The sequence below is a fragment of the Stylophora pistillata genome, chromosome 10 (genome assembly GCF_964205215.1).
Source record: "Stylophora pistillata chromosome 10, jaStyPist1.2, whole genome shotgun sequence".
Classification (NCBI taxonomy): Eukaryota; Metazoa; Cnidaria; class Anthozoa; order Scleractinia; family Pocilloporidae; genus Stylophora; species Stylophora pistillata.
Genome location: NC_142528.1, coordinates 15,458,306 through 15,483,645, shown reverse-complemented (window position 1 = coordinate 15,483,645; position 25,340 = coordinate 15,458,306). Strand labels below are relative to the sequence as shown.

The window sequence follows — 25,340 nt, the reverse complement described above, 5'->3', positions numbered from 1 at the left end:
AAATTTCATTTTGCTTTGAGCAGAAGAAGTAGTCACGCTAATGTTTATTTTTGGAAATGTTATGCGGCAGAGCCTCGTCTCCGTGGCTATTTCAGAAAAAAAGAAAAAAAAAGCTTCCCCGAACTGCGCTTGCGATTGCGTTAAACGTGTGGACACCGTTTTCACGTACATTCGCGATTGAGTATATTAATCGAATATTGTACACAACTTTCTTCATTTAATATTGATGGCAGCTACGACCTCGCAGAGTTGACTTAATTAGGATTTAGACGACACGATTCTTATGCAGTTGTGTCCTAAACACACCACATCCGATGATAGTAAGCGAAAATCGAACTAAAATAACTTGCTCGAAGGCCCCTTAAGATAACGCAGTTCGGTTGAAAAGTCATGACCATTCTCTATACTTCGCTCAAATTTAAGAAAAGAGATTAAAAACGACCAAGAAGTACGATTCATACCTTTCCGAGATAAAAGCTGCAAAAGTAGAGTCCTAAAAACAAAAGAAAACAACGCAAGAGAGTTAGAATTTATACAGACTGGTAAATTCATGAACTGGCCAGATTATTATGGTCAAGTGTATTCACTTTGAAACAAAGTAGTGTCATGGATCAGATAGAGGAAATTGGTCACAAGTTGTGCTCTTAAGAGAGTTTGCCGAAATAATTTCAGTTCATCATTTGTATTCCCTGATTCTGTGAGTATAGGGGGGTAGGTCTCTAAGGAAACTTTGGTGCTGCTAATTTGGTTTTACCAACCGAGTCGATTATGTGAATTGGCCACCATAAAGATATTGTTAAGCGAACATTTCCAGCGTTCGCCCGTCGTCAGAGCCAATCTGTAATCCGCGTCAATCTATTTCAACCCTGAATACCCTTACTCAAATCCTTTTTGGCATTTGAGGTAGCCATAGGCAATTTTGTCCGTGCTTAGAAGCTTCAAGAGGCGGAGTTATGAAAACGGCTGTCGAATCCGAACTCAAATTCCGCACCCAAACCCGTCAGTTACGCAGGTTAGACTTATTCTTGCATGTCTTACAGAGCTCCGAGCTACACTGTTTTCAAAGTCGCGACAATCTGCGCAAAAAAACATCACACAAAAAACCGCTAATCAACTTTCCCAGTGAATTTTGAAGGTTCAGGCAATATAATGGAGACTTCATAGGCGGAAAAGCAAGGCAAAAGTGGGAAATCATACAAAATTAAAGAGCCAAGAGAATATTTCAAGAAAAAGTTCATCCCACTTTAACTTTAGTGGTCGAGGAGGAGAAGCCTTAAAAAGTCGACCTCGTAGCAATCCCGTTACTCAAATGCTATGACATGAGATTATGATAGCCTGATAAACAGATATCATCGTTAGGTGTAGTCTCAAATTGTGGGGTTAATGACTTGTCATTTAAGGCGGTGAGGTGCCTTTGGAAGCACCAATATTTATGTGATAGGAGCTTTTCAGCAATATATCCAGAACTGCTCAACCAAATAAAAAAATATTGGATTGATGATGTAACCTTGGCAGTCCCTTACTATGTGTTAATTTCGGTTGATCGGTTAACCGTCACCAAGGTAACGGTTGCTGAAAAAACGAAAAATAATCGTGATTTTGTAAAATATTGTAAAAAACGCTTCAAAGAATAAATGGCAGATGTTGTTCACTCGAAAAATACCTTACCATGATTTTGCTTTGTATACAACGGCAAAAGAAATTCAGCGGATATACCCTGGAGAGTCTCAGAACATGATGATTTATTCGGAGGATTTCATATGGCATTAAACTTTGCAGCTGCAATGGCCAAGAAACTTCAGGAAAGTGGCATAGAAGATATATTCACAGAACGCGGTCTTTATGGCTATTATTTAGTAAATAAACCCCTTCGGGCGGCTGGTACGTCGGTTGATGATGTCCGCGGCTGAGAGATTGTCCAAAAAATGAATATTTGGCCGAGAAGCGAAGCTTCGAGGGCAAATATGAAATTTAGAGGACAATCTCTCAGCCAAGGACATTATCAGCCGACATACCAGCAAGCCAGAACGGGGTTTATCTATTTTATAATCCTCCCATTAATTTTCACATCGCAATTAAACTGCGCGTAAACACAGTAAAAAAGCCAATTGTGATCTGATGGCGAATGCGCGCGATTGACGCAAGCAAGCAAAAAAAAAAAAAAAAAACGAGTTTGGTTTCCTTCCGTGTAATTAGGAGAACGGAAAAGTTGTAACTCTTGTGTTGACTATGTTTCTTTTTCACGGAAAAACTCGGAGGACAAATATCGACGCGGACGGGGGTTATTGCTTGATAACTGTCCTGTGATTTTGCACCACGTGACGTAAAGTAACCAATAAAATCGCGCCAAAATTAATGGGTGGGTTATAATGAACAATATTGGAAAATCATTCACCCGCGGAGTTAGAGCACATAAGTTTTTGATGGAAGCTTTGCATACTGTTGCAGTGGAAAGCATTCTGTGCTTGGACATTAGAGAAGAAGCAAGTTCTGATATCATTGACTAGGATATCCGCACATACAAGGCGGCATCTACCACTGGAGAGAGGAGAGATACATATCTTCTGCTATATGATACATCGAACGTACTTCGTCTCCTGTTCAGCAGATTGAAGAAACAAGAGTTCGTCTCTACAATTCAAGTCTTTGGGAGAGCAACATAAACATGGTGCGTCTTTTTCTAAAGTTCATCAGAGCAGAGTGAGAAGGACACTGAGACATACCTCTTGAGGTACCAGCTGATATATATACCCACTTTAACCCTATGGATGTGACTAATTACTCCCGTCGGCTTCCAGTTTACATCATAGACATGTACCAACTAGAGAGTTTACGAGAGGTAATCACCCAGTCAACATGCCATAATCATTACTTCGTTGGTCGATCGGGAAGTCAATGCGCTCTGATAAGAGCTCCCGATCGCAAGAAGTTTGTTGGTCGATCGGGGAACCAATGTGCTCTGATAAGAGCTCCCGATCACGAGAAGTTTGTTGGTCGATCAAGGGGTCAGTGCGCTCTGACAAGAGCTTCCAATCGCAAGAAGTTTGTTGGTCGATTGGGAACCAATGTGCTCTGATAAGGGCTCCCAATCGCAAGAAGTTTGTTGGTCGATCAGGGGGTCAATGTACTCTGACAAGAATTCCCAATCACAAGAAGTTTATTAGTCGATCGGGGAACCAAACTCCTAACAGTTAGCGCGGACAGGAATTCGCCTGCTCGAATGCTTATTGTGTCAAGATCTAGAGATATAAAACTCAGAGAGGTTCTGAAGTACGAATTGTCCTCCATTCCTTGCACTTTGGCACACTGGCGTGTCTGAGAAAGACAACAAAGAGCAAGCTATAAGGTACCATGGAGAAGAAGTTATATTTCAGCTAAGACTTCATGTGCATTGCACTGCTAAACTATCAACTTCATTACAGACGGCATGGCTAAGGTGCAGATGAGGAGGAATGTGGGTTCAACAACTTTTGGAGAGCTTGCCAACGAGTACTTCCAGGCCACAACTCTCCCACTTAGGAAGAATAGCTGCGATGGTGTGGATTAAGTTATCAAGTACAGTCACGCCAGCCTCATTAAAAATGGAACAGCTTTATCTCAAATCTAATGAACAAGATCAACCTGATAATCTTGCGTTCTCCCATTTATAGGACTTGGAAGAACAAGTACCAAGAAGTTGTTCGATCTGCTGAGGCACTCATAAGCTGACTTAACGCTCCCGCATGTAAGGCTGGTACGACAGCAGATGAAGTCAGGTACGATGTCAATAATCTCATGTAATTAACTGACTATTTTGTCATCTACCTTTAATGTAAGAGATTGGAAAATGGTTGGCTTATAGAAATTCGACATGTTTACCAACCTCAAATGTGAAAATGAGTATTTTTCAATTGTCTTTTTTTTAAACATATTTCTCAAATGGACTTTGTAAATTTCGAGCCAGCAACATTTGCCGTTTATTCTTTTCAGTATAAATTAAGAGAAGTAGAAACAAAACATCAACAATTGACCCAAAATGATAACGAACGTTCTCTTTTAACGCAAATTGATAAGAAAAGTAATCTACATGGTTTTATAACTATTTTCACAAAAACTACGTTTTATTTTAGCAACCACTGCGAAGATAACAACTTAACCGAGTGCAATTGTCCCACATTAAGTAACTGCAAAAGTTACTCCCCTCCCCCATTAAAATTTATAATATTTGGTAGAGTAGTTCCAGAGATATTTCGAATAACGTTCTTGAACCCATCAATATTAGTACATCCAAAGCATCCCCACCCCCTTGAAAACCAGTATACAGCAAGACACTGACTCTACAATTTGTGACTATGAGTGACGTAGCGATGATCTCCAAGTATCAGCCTATGATGATTCCATGTTTAACCTTTTGTATAGTGGAGGTGATACGCAGCGCCTTTTTGAGGCTTTTTCGGGAATTTCCCCCTCGACCATAGACCATGAGTACTAACTTCTTACTAGCCAAGCATGAGGGCCGCATTAAGGAATATTGGCCCGTGGTCTTAGCAGTGTGGACCGAGCGCAGCAACATCCATATAAAAAAACGATTTAGGGCCAATGTATTTTGCAGTACCGCTTGAGTAAACGAGGTTCGTAAGTAGTTTACTATATGGTACTTGGACCAAATTTGCTTATTTTGAATTTGCTGGCTTTCGCAAACAAAATTACACCGCTTATATTTCTGTGGAAACGGTCCGTATGGTAAACTCCTGACCAAGAAAAAAACCAATCAAACGCTCGGATTTACCTCAAGACAAACTTGCCCTATAATAATAAGTAATAATATTAAGGCTGACTTCGTGACCTATAAACACAAGTTAAGTTAGAGACTTGCTGTAAATGATGTCGCAAAAGTTTTAATATCCATGGTGAACAAAACGGTCGCAGCTCGGTGTGCTGAGACTAAAGACTACCCTCGAAAACAGTTTCTGGGGGGGACGATATCAATACAATGTCAAACAAACAAGTGTTAAATACTACGGAATAATATTACGGCTGACTTCGTGACCGTTAAACACAGGTTAAGTTAGAGACTTGCTGTAAATGATGTCGCAAAAGTTTTAATATCCATGGTGAACAAAACGGTCGCAGCTCGGTGTGCTGAGACTAAAGACTACCCTCGAAAACAGTTTCTGGGGGGGACGATATCAATATAATGTCAAACAAACAAGTGTTAAATACTACGGAATAATATTACGGCTGACTTCGTGACCGTTAAACACAGGTTAAGTTAGAGACTTGCTGTAAATGATGTCGCAAAAGTTTTAATATCCATGGTGAACAAAACGGTCGCAGCTCGGTGTGCTGAGACTAAAGACTACCCTCGTAAACAGTTTCTAGGGGGACGATATCAATATCATGTCAAACAAACAAGTGTTAAATACTACGGAAAATATCACGTGTGATGTGTGATTTAACACCGAAATGCTTGAGCTGATAGGGGAGATAATAGAGAGAACTGATTTAGGAAGTGATAGTAAAATACATAAGTAAGAACAACCCTCCGCGAAGCTGTCGACATGTAGTTTAAACAAAAAGGTAAAACTAGATCTTAAAGAAGCATGACCAACAATTACACCTGAGTAAACCCTCCTTGTGTGGAATATGCAAGCAGTTGACTATCCCACTCGAAACTGCTGTAAGAAACTTAAACGAAATGCGACATATTGTTCGTTTATTCGCCAATCTGAATATAACCCACTGCTATTTGTCTACTAAATCAAATGTGACTCTTTGGATTGATAACTGTTGGATGGAGTCGTGTTGGGGAAAGAGGAGGGCTTGCGTTGCATTTTGCAAAATCTCTTGGAGCACCCCGGCAGGTTTTTTGATCAAAGTTTAGCTTTTTTCAGAAAAACAGTGTATCAAATTTAGGTAACCTTTTTAAAAAGAGACAAGACGGCTCATAATTAACTTCAAACAATCCATTAATTGTCTAACTCCGAGGCCTTAGTAAGAGCTTAAGAACCAGCCTTTTTAGTTTAATTTGTTAGCATACTTTAACATTTTAACTAGGAGTCCTTACCTTTGATCTGAGACACCAAGCCAAAGCAGCTCCCAGTCTCCCATTCCTCAATGCGTTCATGCTCATAGTCTTACAAATGGACTGAGCTAAAAGAAAACAGATAAAATAAAACATATATTAAAAACTACAACGTAACACTTCTCATTAACATTCGTCCAGGAGGTTTAACGACAAACACCTGTTTTGCATAACATCACGTCTCAAGTTAACAATCGCTCGTAAACAGCGGAGCTCACACGGCGCGAAAAGCGCACGCACAGCGTAGCCCCATCGCCAAGTAAATTTGGTAACACATCAAGGCAAGAAATTTGGCCATGACTTCATGACTTAAGTCCGCCTGTGCGCCCGTCCACGCGTTCGATAATAGCCCATTTGCAAATTACCCTTGGCCTCATTTTCAAAACGAGTCCTCGCACTAATCCTCTTCCATGATAATAAGTTTCTATTCACATGCAAATTAAACTCATTTTCACAAAAATGGTTGAGCACGAGGACTCGTTTTGAAAATGAGGCCAAGGGTAATTCGCAAATGGGCTATTCAATTATCATTCTTCCCTTCATTGAAAAGCGATTAATACTCGGCAAAATCAATTGAAATGAACTAAGTCAAATAGCAAAGGAGAACGAAATGAAATTGCTACTACTTTTAAGCAATTTGCTGACTTGAACCCAGACTTTCCCAAATTAGTTTTGAGAATTCCATTTCTACGTTTACTCGAATAACTTTCTAGACTTGTAGCGCGATAGGTTTACCGTGGAGTAAACTCCAAAAAATTAATGCTTACTTGAACTGAAGCGCTCCAAACAGGTTTAAGAGAATTCTATTTGTCATTGAATTATAATTTTACTGAAGATTTTCCGTTGATTCCATCCTATTAACAACTAAAACTAAGCAAAGAAACCCAAATTTGGAAAGGCTACGTACAGTTGAATACTATTGATATCTCTTTAAAAAAATGTAAATACCTTGGAAAGTTCTTCCCCATAACGAACCGTGATTTTAAATGTATTTCCGCTAACACAAAACCAATTGCCAATCAATCCTAACCCTGAACCTTACCAAACCATGTCTACATTTTCATGAACACGGAGGCTTTTTCTAATTTAAAACCTTAACTCATAATATCTTTCTTTTTTTTTCCGCTTTAAATATGGCCTTAAATACAATCGAGCGTTGTTTTCCAATTGATGTGAATGCCGAAGTTGTCTCTGAGTTTTTTCCTCTTTTCTTGGCCCCTCCCAGGCTCACGGCTGTTTACAGTTCAGTGTTGTTTATCAAGTCCGGTTAATTTCCGGACCATACCTTATTTGGAGATACTTTCCAATTAACTTCCTAGATATGAAAGAATCAACGGATTAGTTAAGAACTGTTTTTCAAGCATAATTTGCTCCTTGTTATTCACCGCACTTTACCGACAATTGGATATTCTAAGTATTCGCTCTTGACCCGTTCACTCCCGAGATCTCAATAGTAATCCTCCTAACTGACTAACATTCAATGCTTATGATATTAGTTTGGAGAATTTGGTTTTGGATCAACTACAAATTCCCTACTTTATAGTTTTTTTTTTTTATTGTCATCACTTTTCTGCTGGATATTGTGTTAATATTGTAAGAAGAAATTCTGTCCTGGTTACTCATGGGAGTTAAAGAGTTATTCCTATTATCAAAAGGAAGTTTTTGATTGGTGCGTTGGTGCTGGCAATAGTAACACATATACCCGGTGCTCCATAATGTTTGCCAATTTCATGAGTACTAATTACGAGACATTTTGAACCAACATTTCAATATTTTACCAAAGTGGTGGAAAATGAGTGCAACTGGATAAAAAGCGGTGTCTAAGTATATAGAGAAGAAACGCCCAAAGAGAACGCGGAAATACGGTCAATCAGATCCCGAGATAACAGGGCCGGAAGAGATATTTCAGTACCTTCGCAACGATGTGCAGGAGGCTATGTTTTCATTGACAACTGAAAAACAGCAATCTCCATCACCAGAAATCGGGGACATTTCGAGCCCGTTACGAAATGGCAGCGGTATATCGTATTACAGACAATTAAATATGGCGGCGGTGGAAGTGAAGTGAACACGTAACTTTCTATTTTCGTACAACCCCACGAGAGAAAGGCCTGGTACCTTTCTATCCCAGAATGCCAAAAGAAGACGTCAAAACAAGGAAAATGGCGGCAAAATTGGGCAGTTACTGGGACTTGTATCTTTCGTGTTCTTCCTTCCTAAAATTGGGGTATTTAAAAATGGCGTATTTGGCTTTTGAGCTCTGTGAAAATACGAAGAGTTTCCTGGCTTGAGGAAAATTTGTGGGCCAACATATTCGACCGTTTACGAGCGATTTAGTTGAGCAAACTTCTGCAGAATGGATATCGATCTACGCAGTTGCGAATCTTCACAAGGTTGTTCCCACGACAAAAGAATTGTAACACCTAGTCGAAACAGATTTTAAGAGTTTGTATGGGAAAATAGAGTCAGAATGATGAGCTTACTCGTATACCTTGAGAAAAGGTAGGCTTGAATTTGAGTATTTCTTTTTCGTAGCGATGGAAGCTTTAACCGATGCAGGCTGCATTTCCAAGAACGCAACGAAAGAATATCCCATTCTTAGACAGCTATTTTGAAAAAACAATCTTTTCCTATACATTTTCTTATACTGTTGCCGCGTCATTTTGTTTGTAACACGAGAACCGCCTCCGCCATATTGTCCCAAATTTCTGGCAATGTATACCTGGATATTTTCAAACCTCTGGATTTCTACGAACTATTGTTTAAGAACTTCGGGACGCAGACTCAAATGGACACTTTGGAGGACTGACGAGGAACGCCTTGCAAAGTCAGGAGAAGTAATTATGAAACTGAGAATGTCATCAATGGACAAATCTATGAGTTACTTTTAAGCTCAGCTTAACTGTTGTACTTTTTCTGTAATGTTAACGAATATTTTGTGGTTTGAGCCATTCGACACACATAATAAAATGAACAGCAAGACAACTGACGTCAAATGCCTTGTAAAGTCAGTTGAAGTAGTTAAGAAACTGAGAATGTCCTCAGTGGACAAGTGTATACATTACATAATATCTAATTTCAAACTCATTGTTGAACTTTTTCTATGACGCTAAAGAGAAAATACACCGAAGGAGGAGAAAAGGATCATATTTCAAAGGTTTTATGACAGCGTTCGTAACCGGCAAAAAATTATTTCAATGACCTATTCCGCTGGTTGCCTAAGTTAATTTGTAATTAATTGCTGCAACCTACGACCAATCGTTGTCTATTTTTTTATTATTCAAACTGTGTTTGTATTGGTAAATGTTTTGTAATTTTCAACTTTGCTGGCTGCGTAAGTTTATTTGTAATTAACTGCTGCAACCTACACCTAATCTTTAATTCCATTTTCTTTTATCAAAACCGTGTGTATCAAGAGTTCTAATTAGAGTTCTCGTAACGATACGACCGATTTGAGATGTATAGCTATGTTCTTTTATGGTAGCTACGACGTTTAATTTGCCGCCAATCACTATCGCCTCCACCGAGTTGTTATTACAAGGTTGTTATTACAAGGTTGTTATTACAAGGTTGTTTTTCAATTTGAAAATGTGTCGAAGATGAGTTCCATTAACTGTTCTCCTACCGAAACGACTATTTGGAGATGTTTTGCAACGTTCTGTTGTGCCAACTGTGTTATTTAATTATTTCTTAATTACCCTGACCGACGCTCAGTCTTCAATTCAAGGTTGTTTTTCCAGCTTGGAAATTTGTTGAACGCGAGTTCCAATAACTGAAATAAACGACTAATTTGAGATGTTTTGCAACGTTTTCTTAACTAAGTCATTTAATTCGCACTCAATTTTTCTGACCTACGCCCAGTTTATTTCACTAATTTGAATATATCAACAAAGTTGAAATGGTAAATTGGCCACCGTAATGATTACAAAAGCTGACGTTTCGAGCGTTAGCCCTTCGTCGGAGTGAATAGAGGAATTGTGGGTTGTGTGTGCTTTTAAAGGCAGACAATGGAGCTACGTTATTTCTGCCTTTAAAAGCACACACAACCCACAATTCCTCTATTCGCTCCGACGAAGGGCTAACGCTCGAAACGTCAGCTTTTATAATCGTAACGGTGGCCAATTTACCATTTCAACTTTGTTGATATATTCAAATTATTTCGTTACCCCCACCGACGCAGCCCCAAACAGTTTCTTTAGAAACTATCAGCCTTTATTAGTTTATTTCACAGTTGTGTTTTCCATTTCCACCGTGTTTTTCAAGAGTTCTCATAGCTTTAGTGCTACCTGCGTCATTTGAATTCAGGCTAATTATTGTCGCCTACACCCCTTCTTTATTTCAATGTTGTTTTTCAATTAATTCTGTGTGGAACCATAGTTCTAATTATTGTTTTTGTACCGGAACGACTAATTTGCAAGTGTTTTCCAATATTCTTTTGTGTTAACTATGTAATTCCCCTTCGATCTACGCCCAGTCTTTATTTGAAGATTGTTTTTCAATTTATACTTTACTGAACCATAATTCTAATGACTATTCTCGTACCAAAACGACCAATTTCCGAGTGTTTTGCAATATACTGTTGTGTTAACTACGCGTATTCACTTCGCTCTTAATAACTCTGACCTACGCCCAGTCCTACGCCCAGTCCTACGCCCAGGCCTACGCCCAGGCCTACGCCCAGGCCTACGCCCAGTCCTACGCCCAGTCCTACGCCCAGTCCTACGCCCAGTCCTACGCCCAGGCCTACGCCCAGTCCTACGCCCAGTCTTTACGTTTAAAGTTGTTTTGTCTTTTCCTTTCCAGCGTGTTTATCAAGAGTTCCTATTTCCGCCTTCAATTTTAAAGTAATTAGCTATTGTGCTCAAATATCTATTTAATTAAAGTGAGCTACGCCCAGTCTTTAATTAATGGTTGTTTTTCAATTTCACATTGAATTCAGTGAGCACTCGTTCTCATCATTGCTCTGGTAACCAAACAAGTAATTTGATGTTTTGCAAAGTTCTATTGTGCTGACTGCCTAAGTGTTGTTTTTTTCCCTTAATTTCCTTTTGTGTTAACTACGCGTATTCAATGACTGTGAATATATGAAAATCATATATTTGAACTGCGGTTTAAGAAATGAATATAACAGCGATCTTCGCCGTAACGAACACTACTAAAGCAGTAGTCAAAATAAGGCTTGAAAAGAAACTCAGCACTTTACGTGATTTGAACCCATAACCTCTGCGAAACCGATGCATTGCTTTACCTACTAAGCTAGCAAGCCAACTGGGAGCTAGTTATTATGTTAGTTCGTAGTACACCCGTGAAGTGATGAATTAATGGCTGTGAATATATGAAAATCATAGATGTGAACTGCGGTTTAAGAAATGAATACGTCCAGTCCTATATGCCCAGTCCTTACTTCCAAAGTTGTTTTGTCATTTCCTTTCCAGCGTGTTTATCAAGAGTTCCTGTTTCTGCCTTCATAACCAGACGGCTAATTTTTAAGTAATTAGCTATTGTGCTCACAAAGTTATCGAATATATTGTTAATTAAGGTGACCTACGCCTTTATTGAAAAGGTTGTTTTGCGATTTCACATTGGGTTGGGTGAACAGTAGTTCTAACATTGCTCTGGTAACCAAACAACTAATTTCATGTTTAGCAATGTTCTATTGTGCTCACCGTCCGAGTTGTTTTTTCCTTAATTTCTGTGACCTGAGCCCAATGTTAAATTCAAGGTTGCATGCTCATAATCATATACCGAGAAGAATGTTAAACGGGGTCATGGTTGTTTTGCAATGTCCCATGGTGCTAACTACTCAAATTAAGTTGCGGCTCATTACTGTGGCCTCTACACTATCACTACGTTAGTTACTGTTTTCTTTTTTTTTACTGAAAGTCCATTTTGAGGACCGTTCTTTTTTGGTTGATGCGTAGTTTTGAGAATGTTTCGCTATAATATTTTTCCTTTTCCTGCCAAGCTCCGTGTATATTCTAACTGCTGCTACCATCCTAGCCTGAATATCTTAAGAATGTTTAGCAATTTTTTTCTTGTGTCACAGCCGTCCTATGTTTTGCAGTCTGTAATCTCATCAAACTGTTCGCGTTTTGGACATTCTCCTCTTTCTATCGTCCACCGTTTACACTCGTACAAACCCCTCTCTGATATTCCTGTTTAGAACTTCAAGTACCTCGTTAACCCCGTATCTAACTTATCGTTTTCCATAAGACTCTAGAGACCTTAAGCAGTCAGGACGGCAACGCCATGGAAGACTTCGATTAAAAAATGAATTTCTACTCTTAGTCAGAATTTCAAAAGTGGCTGCATGAGCTTACTGTCTCGTAAGGCGCCACAGCTCAACTTCAGCATGACGTATAGAAGTAGCGTTGAGTTCCAAATGGAAATTAAATTATTTTGCCGTCGCGGTTTCGGTTCGCAGACGACGCAAATTTTGGCGAGTTCACGTTGTTGTTTTGCATAGGACGGCTAAATGTACGAACTTCCACAACGCACGTGCTGAGCTATTGTTCCGCCAATTAGATCTCTTGTTTTTCCACGTCCTCGTTGCCGTCGCCGTCGCCGTCGCGGTTGCTTTAGGTCCCTTCTCTCTCTCTGACATCCCCCCTCCCATGTGAAGAGCTCAAAATCTCTTATAAGATCCTCTCTGACAGCACCCCCCCCCCCACCACCACCAGACGAAGACGAAGAGTTTAGAGTTTCTCACAAGACTCCTTTTTGACACCACCTCCTCTCCCAGGTAAAGAGCTTAAGACTGCTCAGCTAAGAGCTTTTAAGTTCTCATACGCCCTCTTCTCTAACAACTCCCCCGCCCCCCCGCGTTCAAAGCTTACGTTTCTCATGAGTCCCTCCTTTGAAAGACCTCTCCCCCGTTTAGAGCTCATGTGCCACTGCCTTGTAAGCCCTCATTCTTTGCCCTGTGTCATTCTTTCACGATGCTATTGAAACATTGTGTTTCCGTTGGAAATATGTTTGTAATGGAAGGCTTGAATCAATTTCAGATTCAAATACTGTAGGGTTTGCAACCAAAGAACCGCATACTATATATGGTTTTCGTCAAAGTTGGATGCGTTTCCAAGGAGTTTTCAATAAGCATCTACACTGTCTCACCTCTAATATTTATCCAAGAATATAAATTATGCGAGAAACTCTTGGTCAACACTTTGGTGAAACTAAATTTTCACAAGCAAACTTTCATGACGACTGAAACTATCTTCGATATAATCTTTATTTCACGTCCTTGAGCCAAGGGGTTGTTATTCACGAAACCGTGATCTTAGCATTCAGAAGAGCCATTTTTGAGTGCTAATCCAATTCTGCTTAATTTCATCTTAACATCATTTTATTTTTGCAACCAGTGGTGGCCAGCCCAATCTAGAAGGTCGATTGCAGCCACAATTTAGAATTTTCCAAAAGCATCACGTTAAGTGAGAGGTGAAAATCAAGTTAGTTGAGAATTGAAGATAAACATAAAAAACGTATTTTAGGATGAGCCTCCCCGTCACTACTACAAAAATTATGCTGTAGCCTGGCTTAAGTTTCATACCTTGTGCAAGCATTTCCACGTCTTCGCACAACCTGAGCACTTTCATGGCTTTCTTGTCTGTCTCAAGAGGTAGATGCTCAATGTACTCTTCAAGGTGTGCCCTACAATTGTAATAATCGAATTGATTATAATGATAATAATTACCAATAATAAACAATGATTAGACAAGCGCGTTTGATCTAGCTAAGAAATGGACAACTTTGTCTTGGCGTGACAAAAATCCAGCATATAACTCATCTCAGCTCTGTTGATAGGAAAGCGCAACTAGTATCTGGGAGGCACAAGTTCGAAGCATGATTATTTCCAGACTTCTTTTCTGCAATTGCTAAAATTGCAGCTTCCTGCCAGGATCATTGCTTTATTTGATTTTAAGGGTCAAATGAAATTTCTTTCTTTAAAAGTTGTATGAGTGAAGTTTAAATGAATCACAGAGCAATGAAAATCACCTGAAGAGCTTTACGAAAACCAAACGAAAGTAAATGTGATTAAGAAGCTTACCTTCCGTAAACTGGACAATGCAAAAGGTAGTCCACTGCAACCCTCCAAAGGCTTCAACAAGGATAATAAATTAGAGCCATGATTCAAGCTAAACAATCAGTAATCTTGCACTCAGTCAATGCAAAATTGCATGTTGGGCTAACATGCCGCTCATAGAAAACAACCTATAGCTAAAACAAAATGTTTTTTTCAATGTACCGATTAGCAATTTAGATAATAAAGTTTCCTCTTTCACCAGTTTGATAGCACGAGACATACAGTGACTAGCACCAACCCTGAAATAAGACATGACTGGTGAAAAACCCAACTTACTTACTTGAAAAACTTAGAAAAAACCAGAAGAGGTTTGTTTTCTTCTCCAAGATAAAATAAATCGAGTATCTCACCTGTGATGCGACATGAGGCTGGCGGCATACTCTAGGATTAGGAACTCCCTCAGACTTATACTGTGGCTGACAACAGGTAATATCACAATAAATTAAGGACGTAATTACATCACTACGTGTACATGTAATAAAACTAGAACTGCCTCTCAGGGCTGCGAAAACAACGTGATATGTCTCCGCATGTGGTTTTAATATCATGGCTGGTATATTAGAAGAATTCTCGGCACTTCCTGATTCATGTGGTCAAGAGCATTTCAGTGAAATCCTGAGTAGATGAATAGCGTAAAAAACGTCATAAAATCAGCTCTGCGCATGGCAATTTCACCTGGTTTTTCAAACCTCGTATTGCAATTAAATAATTAGATCACTCCTTCAAGCAATGTAACACAAACTGTTAACAAAACAGCATAAAGATATCAACTCAAACGAAGTTTATGAAAATAATATTATACGGCGGTATTAAGATTTTGTAGGACGATAAATATTTCCGACAGTTAAAATTAGGCCTTACAAATTAGGTATGAATTGGATACGAACCCACGACTGCCCTGTGATACTATTCAAGTGGTACGAACACAGCATTAAGACGTTTGCAGATTTGCAAACGTTGTAATGACTATCTGGCGTGCTTTCAGGCTATCAGACCCAAGTTGTCTCACAAAAGTTAGGAACAACCACACAACCAACTAGGTCGCGGTGTTTTAGAAGGGTATAACTTTAGTGGTAAAGTTCAAAACACAATAGTAAATCATCAGGATATCCCTACTTGAATAACCTTTGTCTTCAAAGTCTCGAGTTTCTCATTTCACTACTTTTGTTTCCTTTTACAGTTTTCTACGAACGTCTCAATTTTCTTTCACTCATTTTGCGATAGCGGTTGTTTCCTTTATTTTTCTTAAAAATTTTTGACGGGAAATTGGCACATGGGCGCTCAAAATTGGTCCGCTTGCGCATGCCCTGCGTTTGACCGCTGTGCCAGGCGCTGCGCTTTGACCAACTGAGCTATCAAGCCAACGGAGACATGGTCAGAATGTTGGTTTGTAATGCTTTGTGAGGCCTATTAATTGTATAGATTCCTGCCAAGATCTTTTTACAATCAAAATTTACAAACGCATCACACAAAGATTTATAATAAAGTTGAAAAATACTTTTCGTGACATGCCTCACAACCACAATTTAGCTCCAAAACTCAGTTCAGTTCAAACCCTGTGAACTCCTCGGAATCTTTCCGCACCACATACACAGGCCTAACATAACTTCTTTTACACTATCTGTAGTCAAGAAATTACAAATTTCTCTCCAAACCTGATGACGTGAGGAGAATCCAGCTGTCCACAGTGATGAAGTAAGTCAGTCAGATGGGCAACAAACCACCAGTTTCCAAGAGCCTCGCTGCAGACAAATAAAGTATTGCTCAAAAGTAGGTTGACAGTCTAGACAATAGCGAAGGACAAAGTGCCAAACACACGGTTCTTCTTCAAACACACTGACAGCCCGCAGACATGCAATATTTTCATATTGCGCAAGACTCGAGCTTTAGCAAAGCCCTGTCCTTGTGTTGATGAGTGTGATATTGAATAAAGCAAGCCTTACATTTATATTTACGTCTACAAAAATTAATTTTATAACACCATGCATGAGTAGAACTCTACATGCGTACTGCAACGGATGCTGCAATCTGAATGGCTACGCGACTTACTATTAGGGACCTTAAGCAAACCACGACGGCGACAGCAACGAGAACGCGGGAAAAAAAAAAGATGTAATTGGCAGAACGATAGCTCAGCACGTGCATTTCTTATTAGCCTTCCTTTGCAAAACAACAAGGTGAAATCACCAAAATTTGCGTTGTCTGCGAACCGAAACCGCGACGGCAAATTAGTTTCATTTCCATTTGGAACTCAACGCTACTTTTATACGTAATGCTGAGGTTGAGTTGTGGCGCCGTATGAGAAGGTAAACGCATGCAGCCATTTTCGAAATTCTAATTAAATTAGAAATTCATTCTTTTAATCGACGTCTTCCTTAACGTTGCCGTCCTGACTGCTTAAGGTCCCTATTGCGCTATCTAATCCGTGATAGATCGTGGCTCGAGTGGGGAGCCTAACAGGATGCGGTTGAAAACAAAATTAAATAAAAACGTGACGCTTCGTTAATTTTTGAACCGCTAATAGAATTAAACTGAAATCATTTAATCACTCTCTCTCGATATCTGTTCGGACTTTACCACGCGATAGAAATCTCAAGCTCACGATCAACATGTAAGTTTTCATTGGCAAAGAAAGAAATAACAAATTATTCAGCACAAATCAGCAAAACAGACACTAAACGGTTATTGGAAAGAGATTTCACAACCATCATCGTGCAAAAAGTTTTCTCGTTTAAAATGGAGTGTAATCTACGTTAAAATCGGCATTAAAAATCAGTGTGTGTCTCTTGCCCGAGACGAAACGCCGCGTCATACCAGCCACGAAATTTTTTCACATTTGTTCGACCATTTTTCACCGTTTATATTGTAACTCGTGAACGTGCGGTTAGTAATCCTTCTGCGATGGAGGGCCAGACTGCTCACATCTTGATTTTGCGAACGGGACTTTGAGTGCGATGCTCCAAGAGTTCGCTGGAAATTTTCGAAAAGTATCTGATGAGTCTCCTGCCCGCGACGAAACGCCGCGTAATACCAGCCACGAAACTTTTTCACAAGTAGTTGACAATTTTTCATTGCAGTCTGTGTAACGTCAACTTTAAAGTCAACATAATTCCCACATTCAATAACAATTTAGGCCAGCAAATCCAGGGGTTTCAAAAAAAGCAAGTTACCAGCGGTGTATCACCCTCCTATAAGACTTCTCACGGCCGTCTGTTGAGCCTGCGAGCAGGCTTTTGTGTTTGGGTTTCGCCTAACGGCACAACCGCCAATAACACCATCGGCTGCTGCTCATGAATAAGTTATTGAAACCTATGCAATCATATCCAGAAAGAGCAGTGCTGGATTTAATAGCTGCCATTCAGAAAAGTACACCCTTGATAACCAAAGTAAACAACGGCGCTGTGACAAATACCTGCTTTTCTTGATCACATCGTACACATCAAACTCAAAAGCTGACAGCAGGATTCTGTCAAAACTGTGCAAACTTCCATTTCCTTCAAACTTGTCGATGCAAGCCTTACAGAGAACAACATCAAATCCATTACTGACTACAGGTGAAAGAAAAAAACAAAACATTCACGTAGCAGGGGAGGATCTAGGAATTTCTGAAAGGGGGGGGGGGGGGTCGTACACTATTGAAGTAACCTTCAACGCCAATGGTGTGGAGGGCGAGTGACGGCCCCGTTCCTCTGGCGCGAGCTCCTAAGGGGGTCCGATGGAAGTGAAACAACTTCGTAAAAAAGCCATTTCATTTATTATTTTAGGAAGAATCAAACAAAATAACAGAAAAGAGATGCTGCTCAAAGGGGGGAGGGGGGGGTTGCAATCCCCTCAACCCCTTCCATGGATCCGCCAATGCGTAGGTTGTAGCGGTAACTTATATTTTAAGCCCTCATTGTTCGACGGGTGGATAGCACAATACGTTTTGTTCACACTGATCCACCAGATATTCGTATTTCTTTTCGTTATTTACATAGGCTAACCCAATTCAGATTTAAAGTGTATACACCGAGATCTACGTTCCCTACTCTTTGCGAGAAGTGCATGGGTTTCTTAGCGTCCCCTGCTAACAAGTACAGAAAAGATGCAGGAGACGGGGCCTACGGTTTATTGTCTTTAACCATTAAGACCACAACGTCTAACCATTTGTGGGTGTCATACCAAAGGTAACACATTCTCCTAAGTTATTTTAAGACCTTGAGTGTTGGTCTGGTCTGGGGCTTGAACCCTCGACCTCTCGCACGGCAGTTCGGCGCCTTGAACAACTAAGCACAGCAGTTTACCTGTGTGTGGTACTGTAAATCAAAAGACTTGATTGCTGGGTTACAGTATAACAGTTTGGCTACAAGAAGTTGGTACCAGGTCTTGCAGTAATCTCTGAAACAAGAAAAATGAAACAGAACCAAGGAAAATGTTCAGCGTGATGATAAAATTGTGGATCCAATGGTTTGTGTGTGGATGTGTCTGGGGGAATAGGCAGGCTTTCAGTATTACTGTGGCATAAAAATCTTTCAAGCTATAGATTTCGCGGATTTTCAAAGCCCAGTATAATTTGTTAACCCTCCCCACCCTCCCCAAGAGAAAAATTTTTCAGAGGAGTATGTGGGGAATGGGGTAGGGGTAGGCATTTTGTTTGATTTTGTTGTTGTGTTAGTCCTTTAGGACAGTAAAGTGTTACCCGAGATTTTATAGGATTCACTGAAATGTCTGTTAAAAAGCAGAATGTGCTGTAGCTCAACAAGTAATAAAAATCACAAATTAACCTAGCACTTCATTTCTTGTTGATGTCGTAATGCTTGAATAGAAGAAAATCGCAAAAATTAGCTCCCAGAAGAAATTACAATCATCTTGAAGCAAACAAAATTTGTTACTGCAAAAACACGAAAATCCCCAAACTACAAAACAAATTCTTACAGTAGGCAACAAGCTTTTACACCTTATGTTTTTTGTAAGATCTTATCAGCTAATGCGGAAGCGATTAGCAAATAGCATTTAGCTCCGAGCAGCTGAAGACAAAAGCACACGTCAAGACTAACTTTCAACCATTTTCCGTGTGTTAACAGAAAAAATCTAATTTTTGCTAATATCTGCATGGTATATACTTAACAATGATTCATCTCAGTTTTGGTGAATAATTGTTAGATATCCACATGGCGAATGTAGAATTTTATCAAATTGCACATCTTTACGTTTCATGTATGTAACAACAGCAAGAAAGACAAACTTGCACACTACAGAAAAGTTAACATCTGGTACTGTACTTGTGACTTACATCATTTCATCAAATACTTGTTCTTCACCACAAAGTACCTGCAAAGATACAAGACAAAACAGAAATTAAAAACTTAGTACACAAAGTTAGTGGCATAGCTGATATTCACGAATACTTTAGAGAATTCAACTGAGCCACTACAGTAAGTGCCTTCTCTTCCTTGCTCCGAGGGTATTTCTCCGGGTCTTCCAGTTTTCCTCCCTCCGCAAAAACCAACATCTCAAATTCCAATTCGATCCAGAACAGTGGACAAGAAGAGCCACCCAATGGAATGTCCATTGCTAAATTATTATTTATTTTTATTATTTATTTATTATTTTAACTCATTAACTTGTTAATCCTCATGAGTGATCAAGACAGAATTTCTCCTTACAATAATATCAACACAATATCAAGCAGACAAGTGATGAGAAGAAAGAAACAAGTCATATCAATAATTATTATGGGATGATTAGTAGATCCAATATCAAATTCTCCAAACTCACACCACAAGAAATGTCTAGCAGATAGTAGGGAGAATTACTAATGAGACTTTTGGAGTGAAAGGGTGAAAAGGTTTCACATCTTACATTCTATCCACCCTGTCATCTTTACATGTTCATAATTCTTCAGTTAACAATTTTATCAGTGTCTACCTTATTAAAATCATGCGGCAGTGAAATTTTCTCCTATCAATATCATACCCGACAAATTGTTTGCAAATGCGCGTTTCCAGCGTATGTTTGATCATCTAGACGATGTTTACACTCCTGTTGCCAATGACTCCATTTCATGGTGAACTCTGCCAAGCTCTGTCCCATGTACAACTACAGAAAAGTAACAGTAACAGATGTGATGTAAAATGTACATAAAGCAAAGGGGAATTAGGTAAGATAGCTTGCTATTCCCTTGCCATGTACTAATTATTATAAAAATAGCTTTGGCTATAGTGGTGTAATCCTCTGGAACAGCCTTCCCTCAGCTGCTAGGCAAGCAAGCAACATCTCTGGCTAATTTCCTATGACTGTTAATTAATTCTGACACAGCATTCATGTAAAACAGGCTTTAATTTAACTTACCTTCTGTAATAGTTAGTAATATTTTAAATTACACTAATAAACATAGTTTATACATAGTATACATAGTTTTTTGTAATTAGTTGTAGCTTCTATATTAAACTGTTAATGCCTGATGTATTTTACCGTGTTTAAATAAAGATGATGATGACGATGATGATGATGATGATAGCGCCCATAGCTAGAGGGAATAATAATGTGGGAGGGGGGGGAGTGGGGGATTAAACATACACCATGTACCTTGAAAGACTTAAAGAGGAATGATAACACCTACATGACCCTTTAAGCCCTTAAGAGTGTCAGTGACTAATGTCTCCTTACAATTCACCCCAAAATGACACATGTTCACCAATGTATGATCACCAACCTAAGAGGCTCTTGATTGTTAAATAAATTCTCCTTGTCTGCATCTTAGGAAACATATGGAGAACAGTATGGAGAATATGCATACTGATGCTAGGGTGTGAAGAGTTGAGCAATAGTGTGTATTTCTCATCAGTTTACCAGTGTAATAGCTCAACAGTGATGTGAGGAGAACACCAAGAAATTTTGTGAGCCACAAACCAAATCTGACTGGTCTACAGTGTACAGGTATACAATTTTTGGGTGTTCTTTGAAATCTAGTGAATTGATTTCAGGTTATTTCACATGCAGTCATCACTGAACTGTGTATATTTTGCATTACATACCTGATACATGGGCATTTTGTGAAGAAGTTCATCCATACTTGCAAACTCCTGAAACAATTTAAAAAAGAATTATATACATGTGTACTGGACTGGGTATACCCAAATCATGAGAAGCTAAATAAATAAAAGTATATTTATGTTACTGATTTGCTGACTGTCAGATTAACTGATTGATGGCCTTACATGTGGTGACTGATTAATTGACCAATTGATTGATTGCCTGACTGAATTATTGCAAAGAAAAGACAACAAGGCACCACAATTGTTGTGAGTCCAATGCTGGAGTGAGTGAATGAGTGATTCAGTACAAGGTGCACCCAAAACCTAATGCACAACCTCAGCTACCACTGAGTTCTCTATGGCTCTCAGTCATAGAGCAACAAACCAAGGGGTTCACAGGTCTAAGGTTCATATCCCTTGAGGGAAACTCAGACTTTTTTCCAGCCTGTGAACAGGCTCCCCATTCAATCAGATGTGAGCCTGTACACAGGCTAACTTTTTTCATTGTCCAACACTTGTGACAAATAAATAACATCTTTCTTAGTTTATTCATAATCAAGCCCAAAATTTACCATCTTTTCTATCTAAATGTATTATGTGACATTTAACAGGGAACATAAACAACACTAATAATAATTGTCATAAACAGAGGATAAGACATGACTGTGCCAGAGTATGCCCTGCTTTCAGCCAATGAGTGAAATAATTTTCAAAACAAGGGCAATTTCATATCTCCAAGCAACCAATGTAATATTCAACTTATTATAAAAACACCAATGAAATACCAAACCATTTCACTTTTGCTGTGAAAGGAGTGATTTATTAAGTAACCATAGTAACGGGGTTACTTCTTACACACAACTGGGAGCCATGCAAAGCCGACCATGCAGCCCGACCTTTATTATATCAACATGATGAACCATTAGGGTTACAACAATAATAAAACAGCTGAAACTGAGCCTAGATACACAAGACTGACATGCACGAATAACTGAAACTAAGACACTACTTGAAATCCTATATCCCTAAAAACATATGGTGGGTGGGTGGGCGGGAAAGGTCAGGCAATGGTGGAAGGCAACAAAACAACTGAACTGAGCCTTGAAATGCCATGTGACCTGGAGACCCCCCCACACACTCAAACCCATTCTCCCAGCTGGATGTGGGAAAAACGTTTTCCGCTTCTTTCATCCCTCAGCCAGTGGAAAACCACACTTCATGTGAGAAGATTACATGTTATTTTCAGGTGTGAAGATATCACATTTTTGCATGAAAGCTCACCTGGTATCTCATTTGTGTTTATAATAAAGCCACTTTTCTATGTTTGTAGTTGGTTTTAGTATATACCACACAGATACCAGATGTTTCAATATACTGAAAATGGTCAGAAATTAAACGCTTGACATGTAATTTTAACTCATGGCTGTTTGGAGGTGAATTCACTATTCACTGGCATGGTATATGCTAAAACAAAATATACTAACATCATATTCTCCTGCTTGTCTTTCAGGATGCTGAGCAAGCAGCTCACGCACATCATTAACACGCCCTTGGAGAACCAGAGAGTAGATCTGAGGGGGAAAGCAGAGAGCCCCTTTTTGTAAAATGCAAGCAACAAAATGGAATTTTAATGCATGGGCATAACTCTAGTTAAAAGAGCAAAAACATTACTTACAGCTGGCCAATATGAAGGGCTGTCATAAGGCTGTGGATGTTGTAGTACCTCTCTAATATACCTCTCTGCATGCCCATTTTGAACCCACTCCAACAAATGATGCAAAACAGCTCCTCCTAATGGAGAATAATTAGTGCTGGTTAATTTTCTCCCTAAGCAACAACATTTGATTCAGAAACAAAAGTGGATAGTCTTGCATTCACATCATAGTGTCATAGTGTGGCAGAAATTGTGCAAAATACCTTTTAAGCAATGAATGAGTCAAAGAGAAACCCATAGTCTGAAATCATAATTCTGTACCAGCATCATGGTATGTTAATCTTCTTAGCCCAGTTGTTAGAAGGCCGATTAGTGCTAACCCAGGGTTAAAATTCCATCCAGGTTTTTATATTTCTCTATTCGAAACCTGCCTTGGGATAATATACCCTACTATTTAAAGAGCACTCAATCATCAAATTGTAGACAAAAAGAACTAAACTGAATTTCCTCATCTGAGATCAAATTTTACTCTAAACCTAGGCTATCTTAACCTAGCTTTGAAGAACCCAGCCCAGGTGTTGAATTTGGCTTTGTCTCCAATCTAATTCACCCTCAATCTGTTTTAGAGTCTAGCTTTGGATAAAGTTGAATTTACTCTACATACAGCTGGCCTACACAGGCATCTTGACCTCGAAGCTGATTCCTAAATCTGTCACTTATGTATAGAGCAACAAGTCTCTATCTTGTAGCAGATTCTTCAATTATTTAACTGAGCAAACACATTGCACTTTAAAAGGAGGTTCCCTCATAGGCCTTAATATTTCAGTCACTTCTACATCTCCTCTTACCAGGCAATGTTTCAATAAACAGTATCTCACAGAGATGCCAGACAGTCTCTATTACTGTTAGTAGCTGCCGCTGGAAAGCAAACAAGACAATAATAATCTATATATCTTATTAACCAAGCGCAAGGGCCGTACTGGGAGAATATCGGCCTGAGGTCTTGACAGTACAGACCAAGTGCAGCGAGGTCCATACAAAAAAGACCGAGGGCCGATATTCTTCCAGTACGGTCCAGAGCAAGCTTGGTTAATAAGAGATTTATTATACAACTAAAGTTGAAAGGGACACAAGTGCAGTTTCATTCAGGACCATTCGGGACAGTGCCTGGTCCAATACTGAGAGAATATTGACCGGCAATAGAGCATTTTGATTGGTTGATTTTAGTTATTGGCCCTCTGACTGCCCGAGTCATGAGATAAAAACACTTATTGACAAAACACAACCAAAATGAATGATAAAGCTAGGTAGTGCTAAATGGGTGTCATCTAACAAAAAAATTAGTTGTTTCAAAGGAAACACAATAACTGTTTATGATGGTTTGACAATATGATCTTAATTAGCATAGATTCTTATGATTCAATGTCTCCATAACCTCTTTGCTTCAGTTTTGATTTACAATGCACAGAGTCTTCACTCCTATCTCTCTATGTGAGAAAATGTAATGAAATGCATTCTTTAATGTTTGATATACTTTGTACAATGTTTAAGTTTACAATGCAAATCAGACCAAACTGACCATATTTAATGGTACAGTATAACACTATGTACATACTTGTGAAGCAGAAGAAGGTGGAACTTTGAACCTTGAATCACCAAGAGATTCACTAGCATCTTAAAAATAAAGCAAAATTTGTTGCATTGAAGATATTTCAATTGACTCTCATAATGACAGAGTATGCATATGTCATATGAGGTTTTCATTAAGAAAACAGTTTGCCTTTCTCCCCTAACTACCATGATCTGATTGTTACTTCTCCCCTCGAGCTGCTACACATTCCTGTGTATATTAGTCACCAGAATTAATTTTGGTGTTATATCATGATAACAGCTTCTACCTGATTAGGTAATTGAGTATTCTCACTACCTGTTTACAGTATAATGTATGGGTATTGTAGAGAGAAGTTACATGTTAATCACTTTTGGGATTTAAAGGGTTAAAGAAAATGAAATAAAGAAACAGTGAGAGGTAAAGTTTCTGAATCTAAAATGAATGGGGGCAACCAGTAAAAACAGTTAGCAACCACATAGCTTTGGCAGCTTTTTGTAAGTGCTAAAAGCAGCTGATATTGAACTTACACTTTGTTTCACTACAAAAAAAAAATTGGTCTGATGATATTACATGAAAATCATGAGTTTACAACAGTTTTGTCCAAGATTTTTTTTTATCCAAAAAGTGACTGCGAGTAAGAATAGATACATGTAGAAAAATATTCAAGGAATAGTCCATTCTACAGTTGCATGCTTGGTTTCCAAACCTTTGAACAGGAGTGAGGCTAAGAGTGACTGTGTTATGATACAGACATTGCTGCTTTTCAAATGTAATTACTTTCAAATTGTCAGTACACTAACTAGATACTGATCTTCATTGCAACAAGGTGGCCTTGAACAGCCTCACCCCAAATCAAAGGCTTGGCAACTAAGTATACAACTGTAAAATGGCCTATACTACCTACAACAATC

The 25,340-nt window shown here is 39.0% G+C and overlaps 1 protein-coding gene and 1 pseudogene across 5 annotated transcripts in view; both read right to left on the bottom strand.

Annotated features, from left to right (window-relative positions):
- LOC148721943 (uncharacterized) overlaps positions 1 to 25,340 on the bottom strand; it is a 547,091-nt pseudogene that overhangs the window by 417,920 nt on the left and 103,831 nt on the right. The window lies entirely within an intron of this gene.
- LOC111333301 (nuclear pore complex protein Nup85) overlaps positions 1 to 25,340 on the bottom strand; it is a 48,231-nt gene that overhangs the window by 19,256 nt on the left and 3,635 nt on the right. For all 4 annotated transcript variants that reach the window (XR_015992636.1, XR_015992637.1, XM_022938841.2 and 1 more), the window contains 15 exons: positions 24,433 to 24,491; positions 23,666 to 23,735; positions 22,839 to 22,954; positions 22,648 to 22,734; positions 21,164 to 21,211; positions 20,103 to 20,225; positions 19,420 to 19,457; positions 18,431 to 18,524; positions 17,560 to 17,663; positions 15,803 to 15,889; positions 14,498 to 14,563; positions 14,112 to 14,162; positions 13,614 to 13,714; positions 6,047 to 6,132; positions 462 to 493 (listed from right to left, as the gene is read on the bottom strand). Coding sequence is in view for 2 of the 4 variants with exons in the window: in XM_022938841.2 (XP_022794576.2) it covers positions 462 to 493; positions 6,047 to 6,132; positions 13,614 to 13,714; positions 14,112 to 14,162; positions 14,498 to 14,563; positions 15,803 to 15,889; positions 17,560 to 17,663; positions 18,431 to 18,524; positions 19,420 to 19,457; positions 20,103 to 20,225; positions 21,164 to 21,211; positions 22,648 to 22,734; positions 22,839 to 22,954; positions 23,666 to 23,735; positions 24,433 to 24,491 (1,162 nt within the window). In the remaining 2 variants the exon portion in view is untranslated. The remainder of the gene's footprint in view (positions 1 to 461; positions 494 to 6,046; positions 6,133 to 13,613; positions 13,715 to 14,111; positions 14,163 to 14,497; positions 14,564 to 15,802; positions 15,890 to 17,559; positions 17,664 to 18,430; positions 18,525 to 19,419; positions 19,458 to 20,102; positions 20,226 to 21,163; positions 21,212 to 22,647; positions 22,735 to 22,838; positions 22,955 to 23,665; positions 23,736 to 24,432; positions 24,492 to 25,340) is intronic.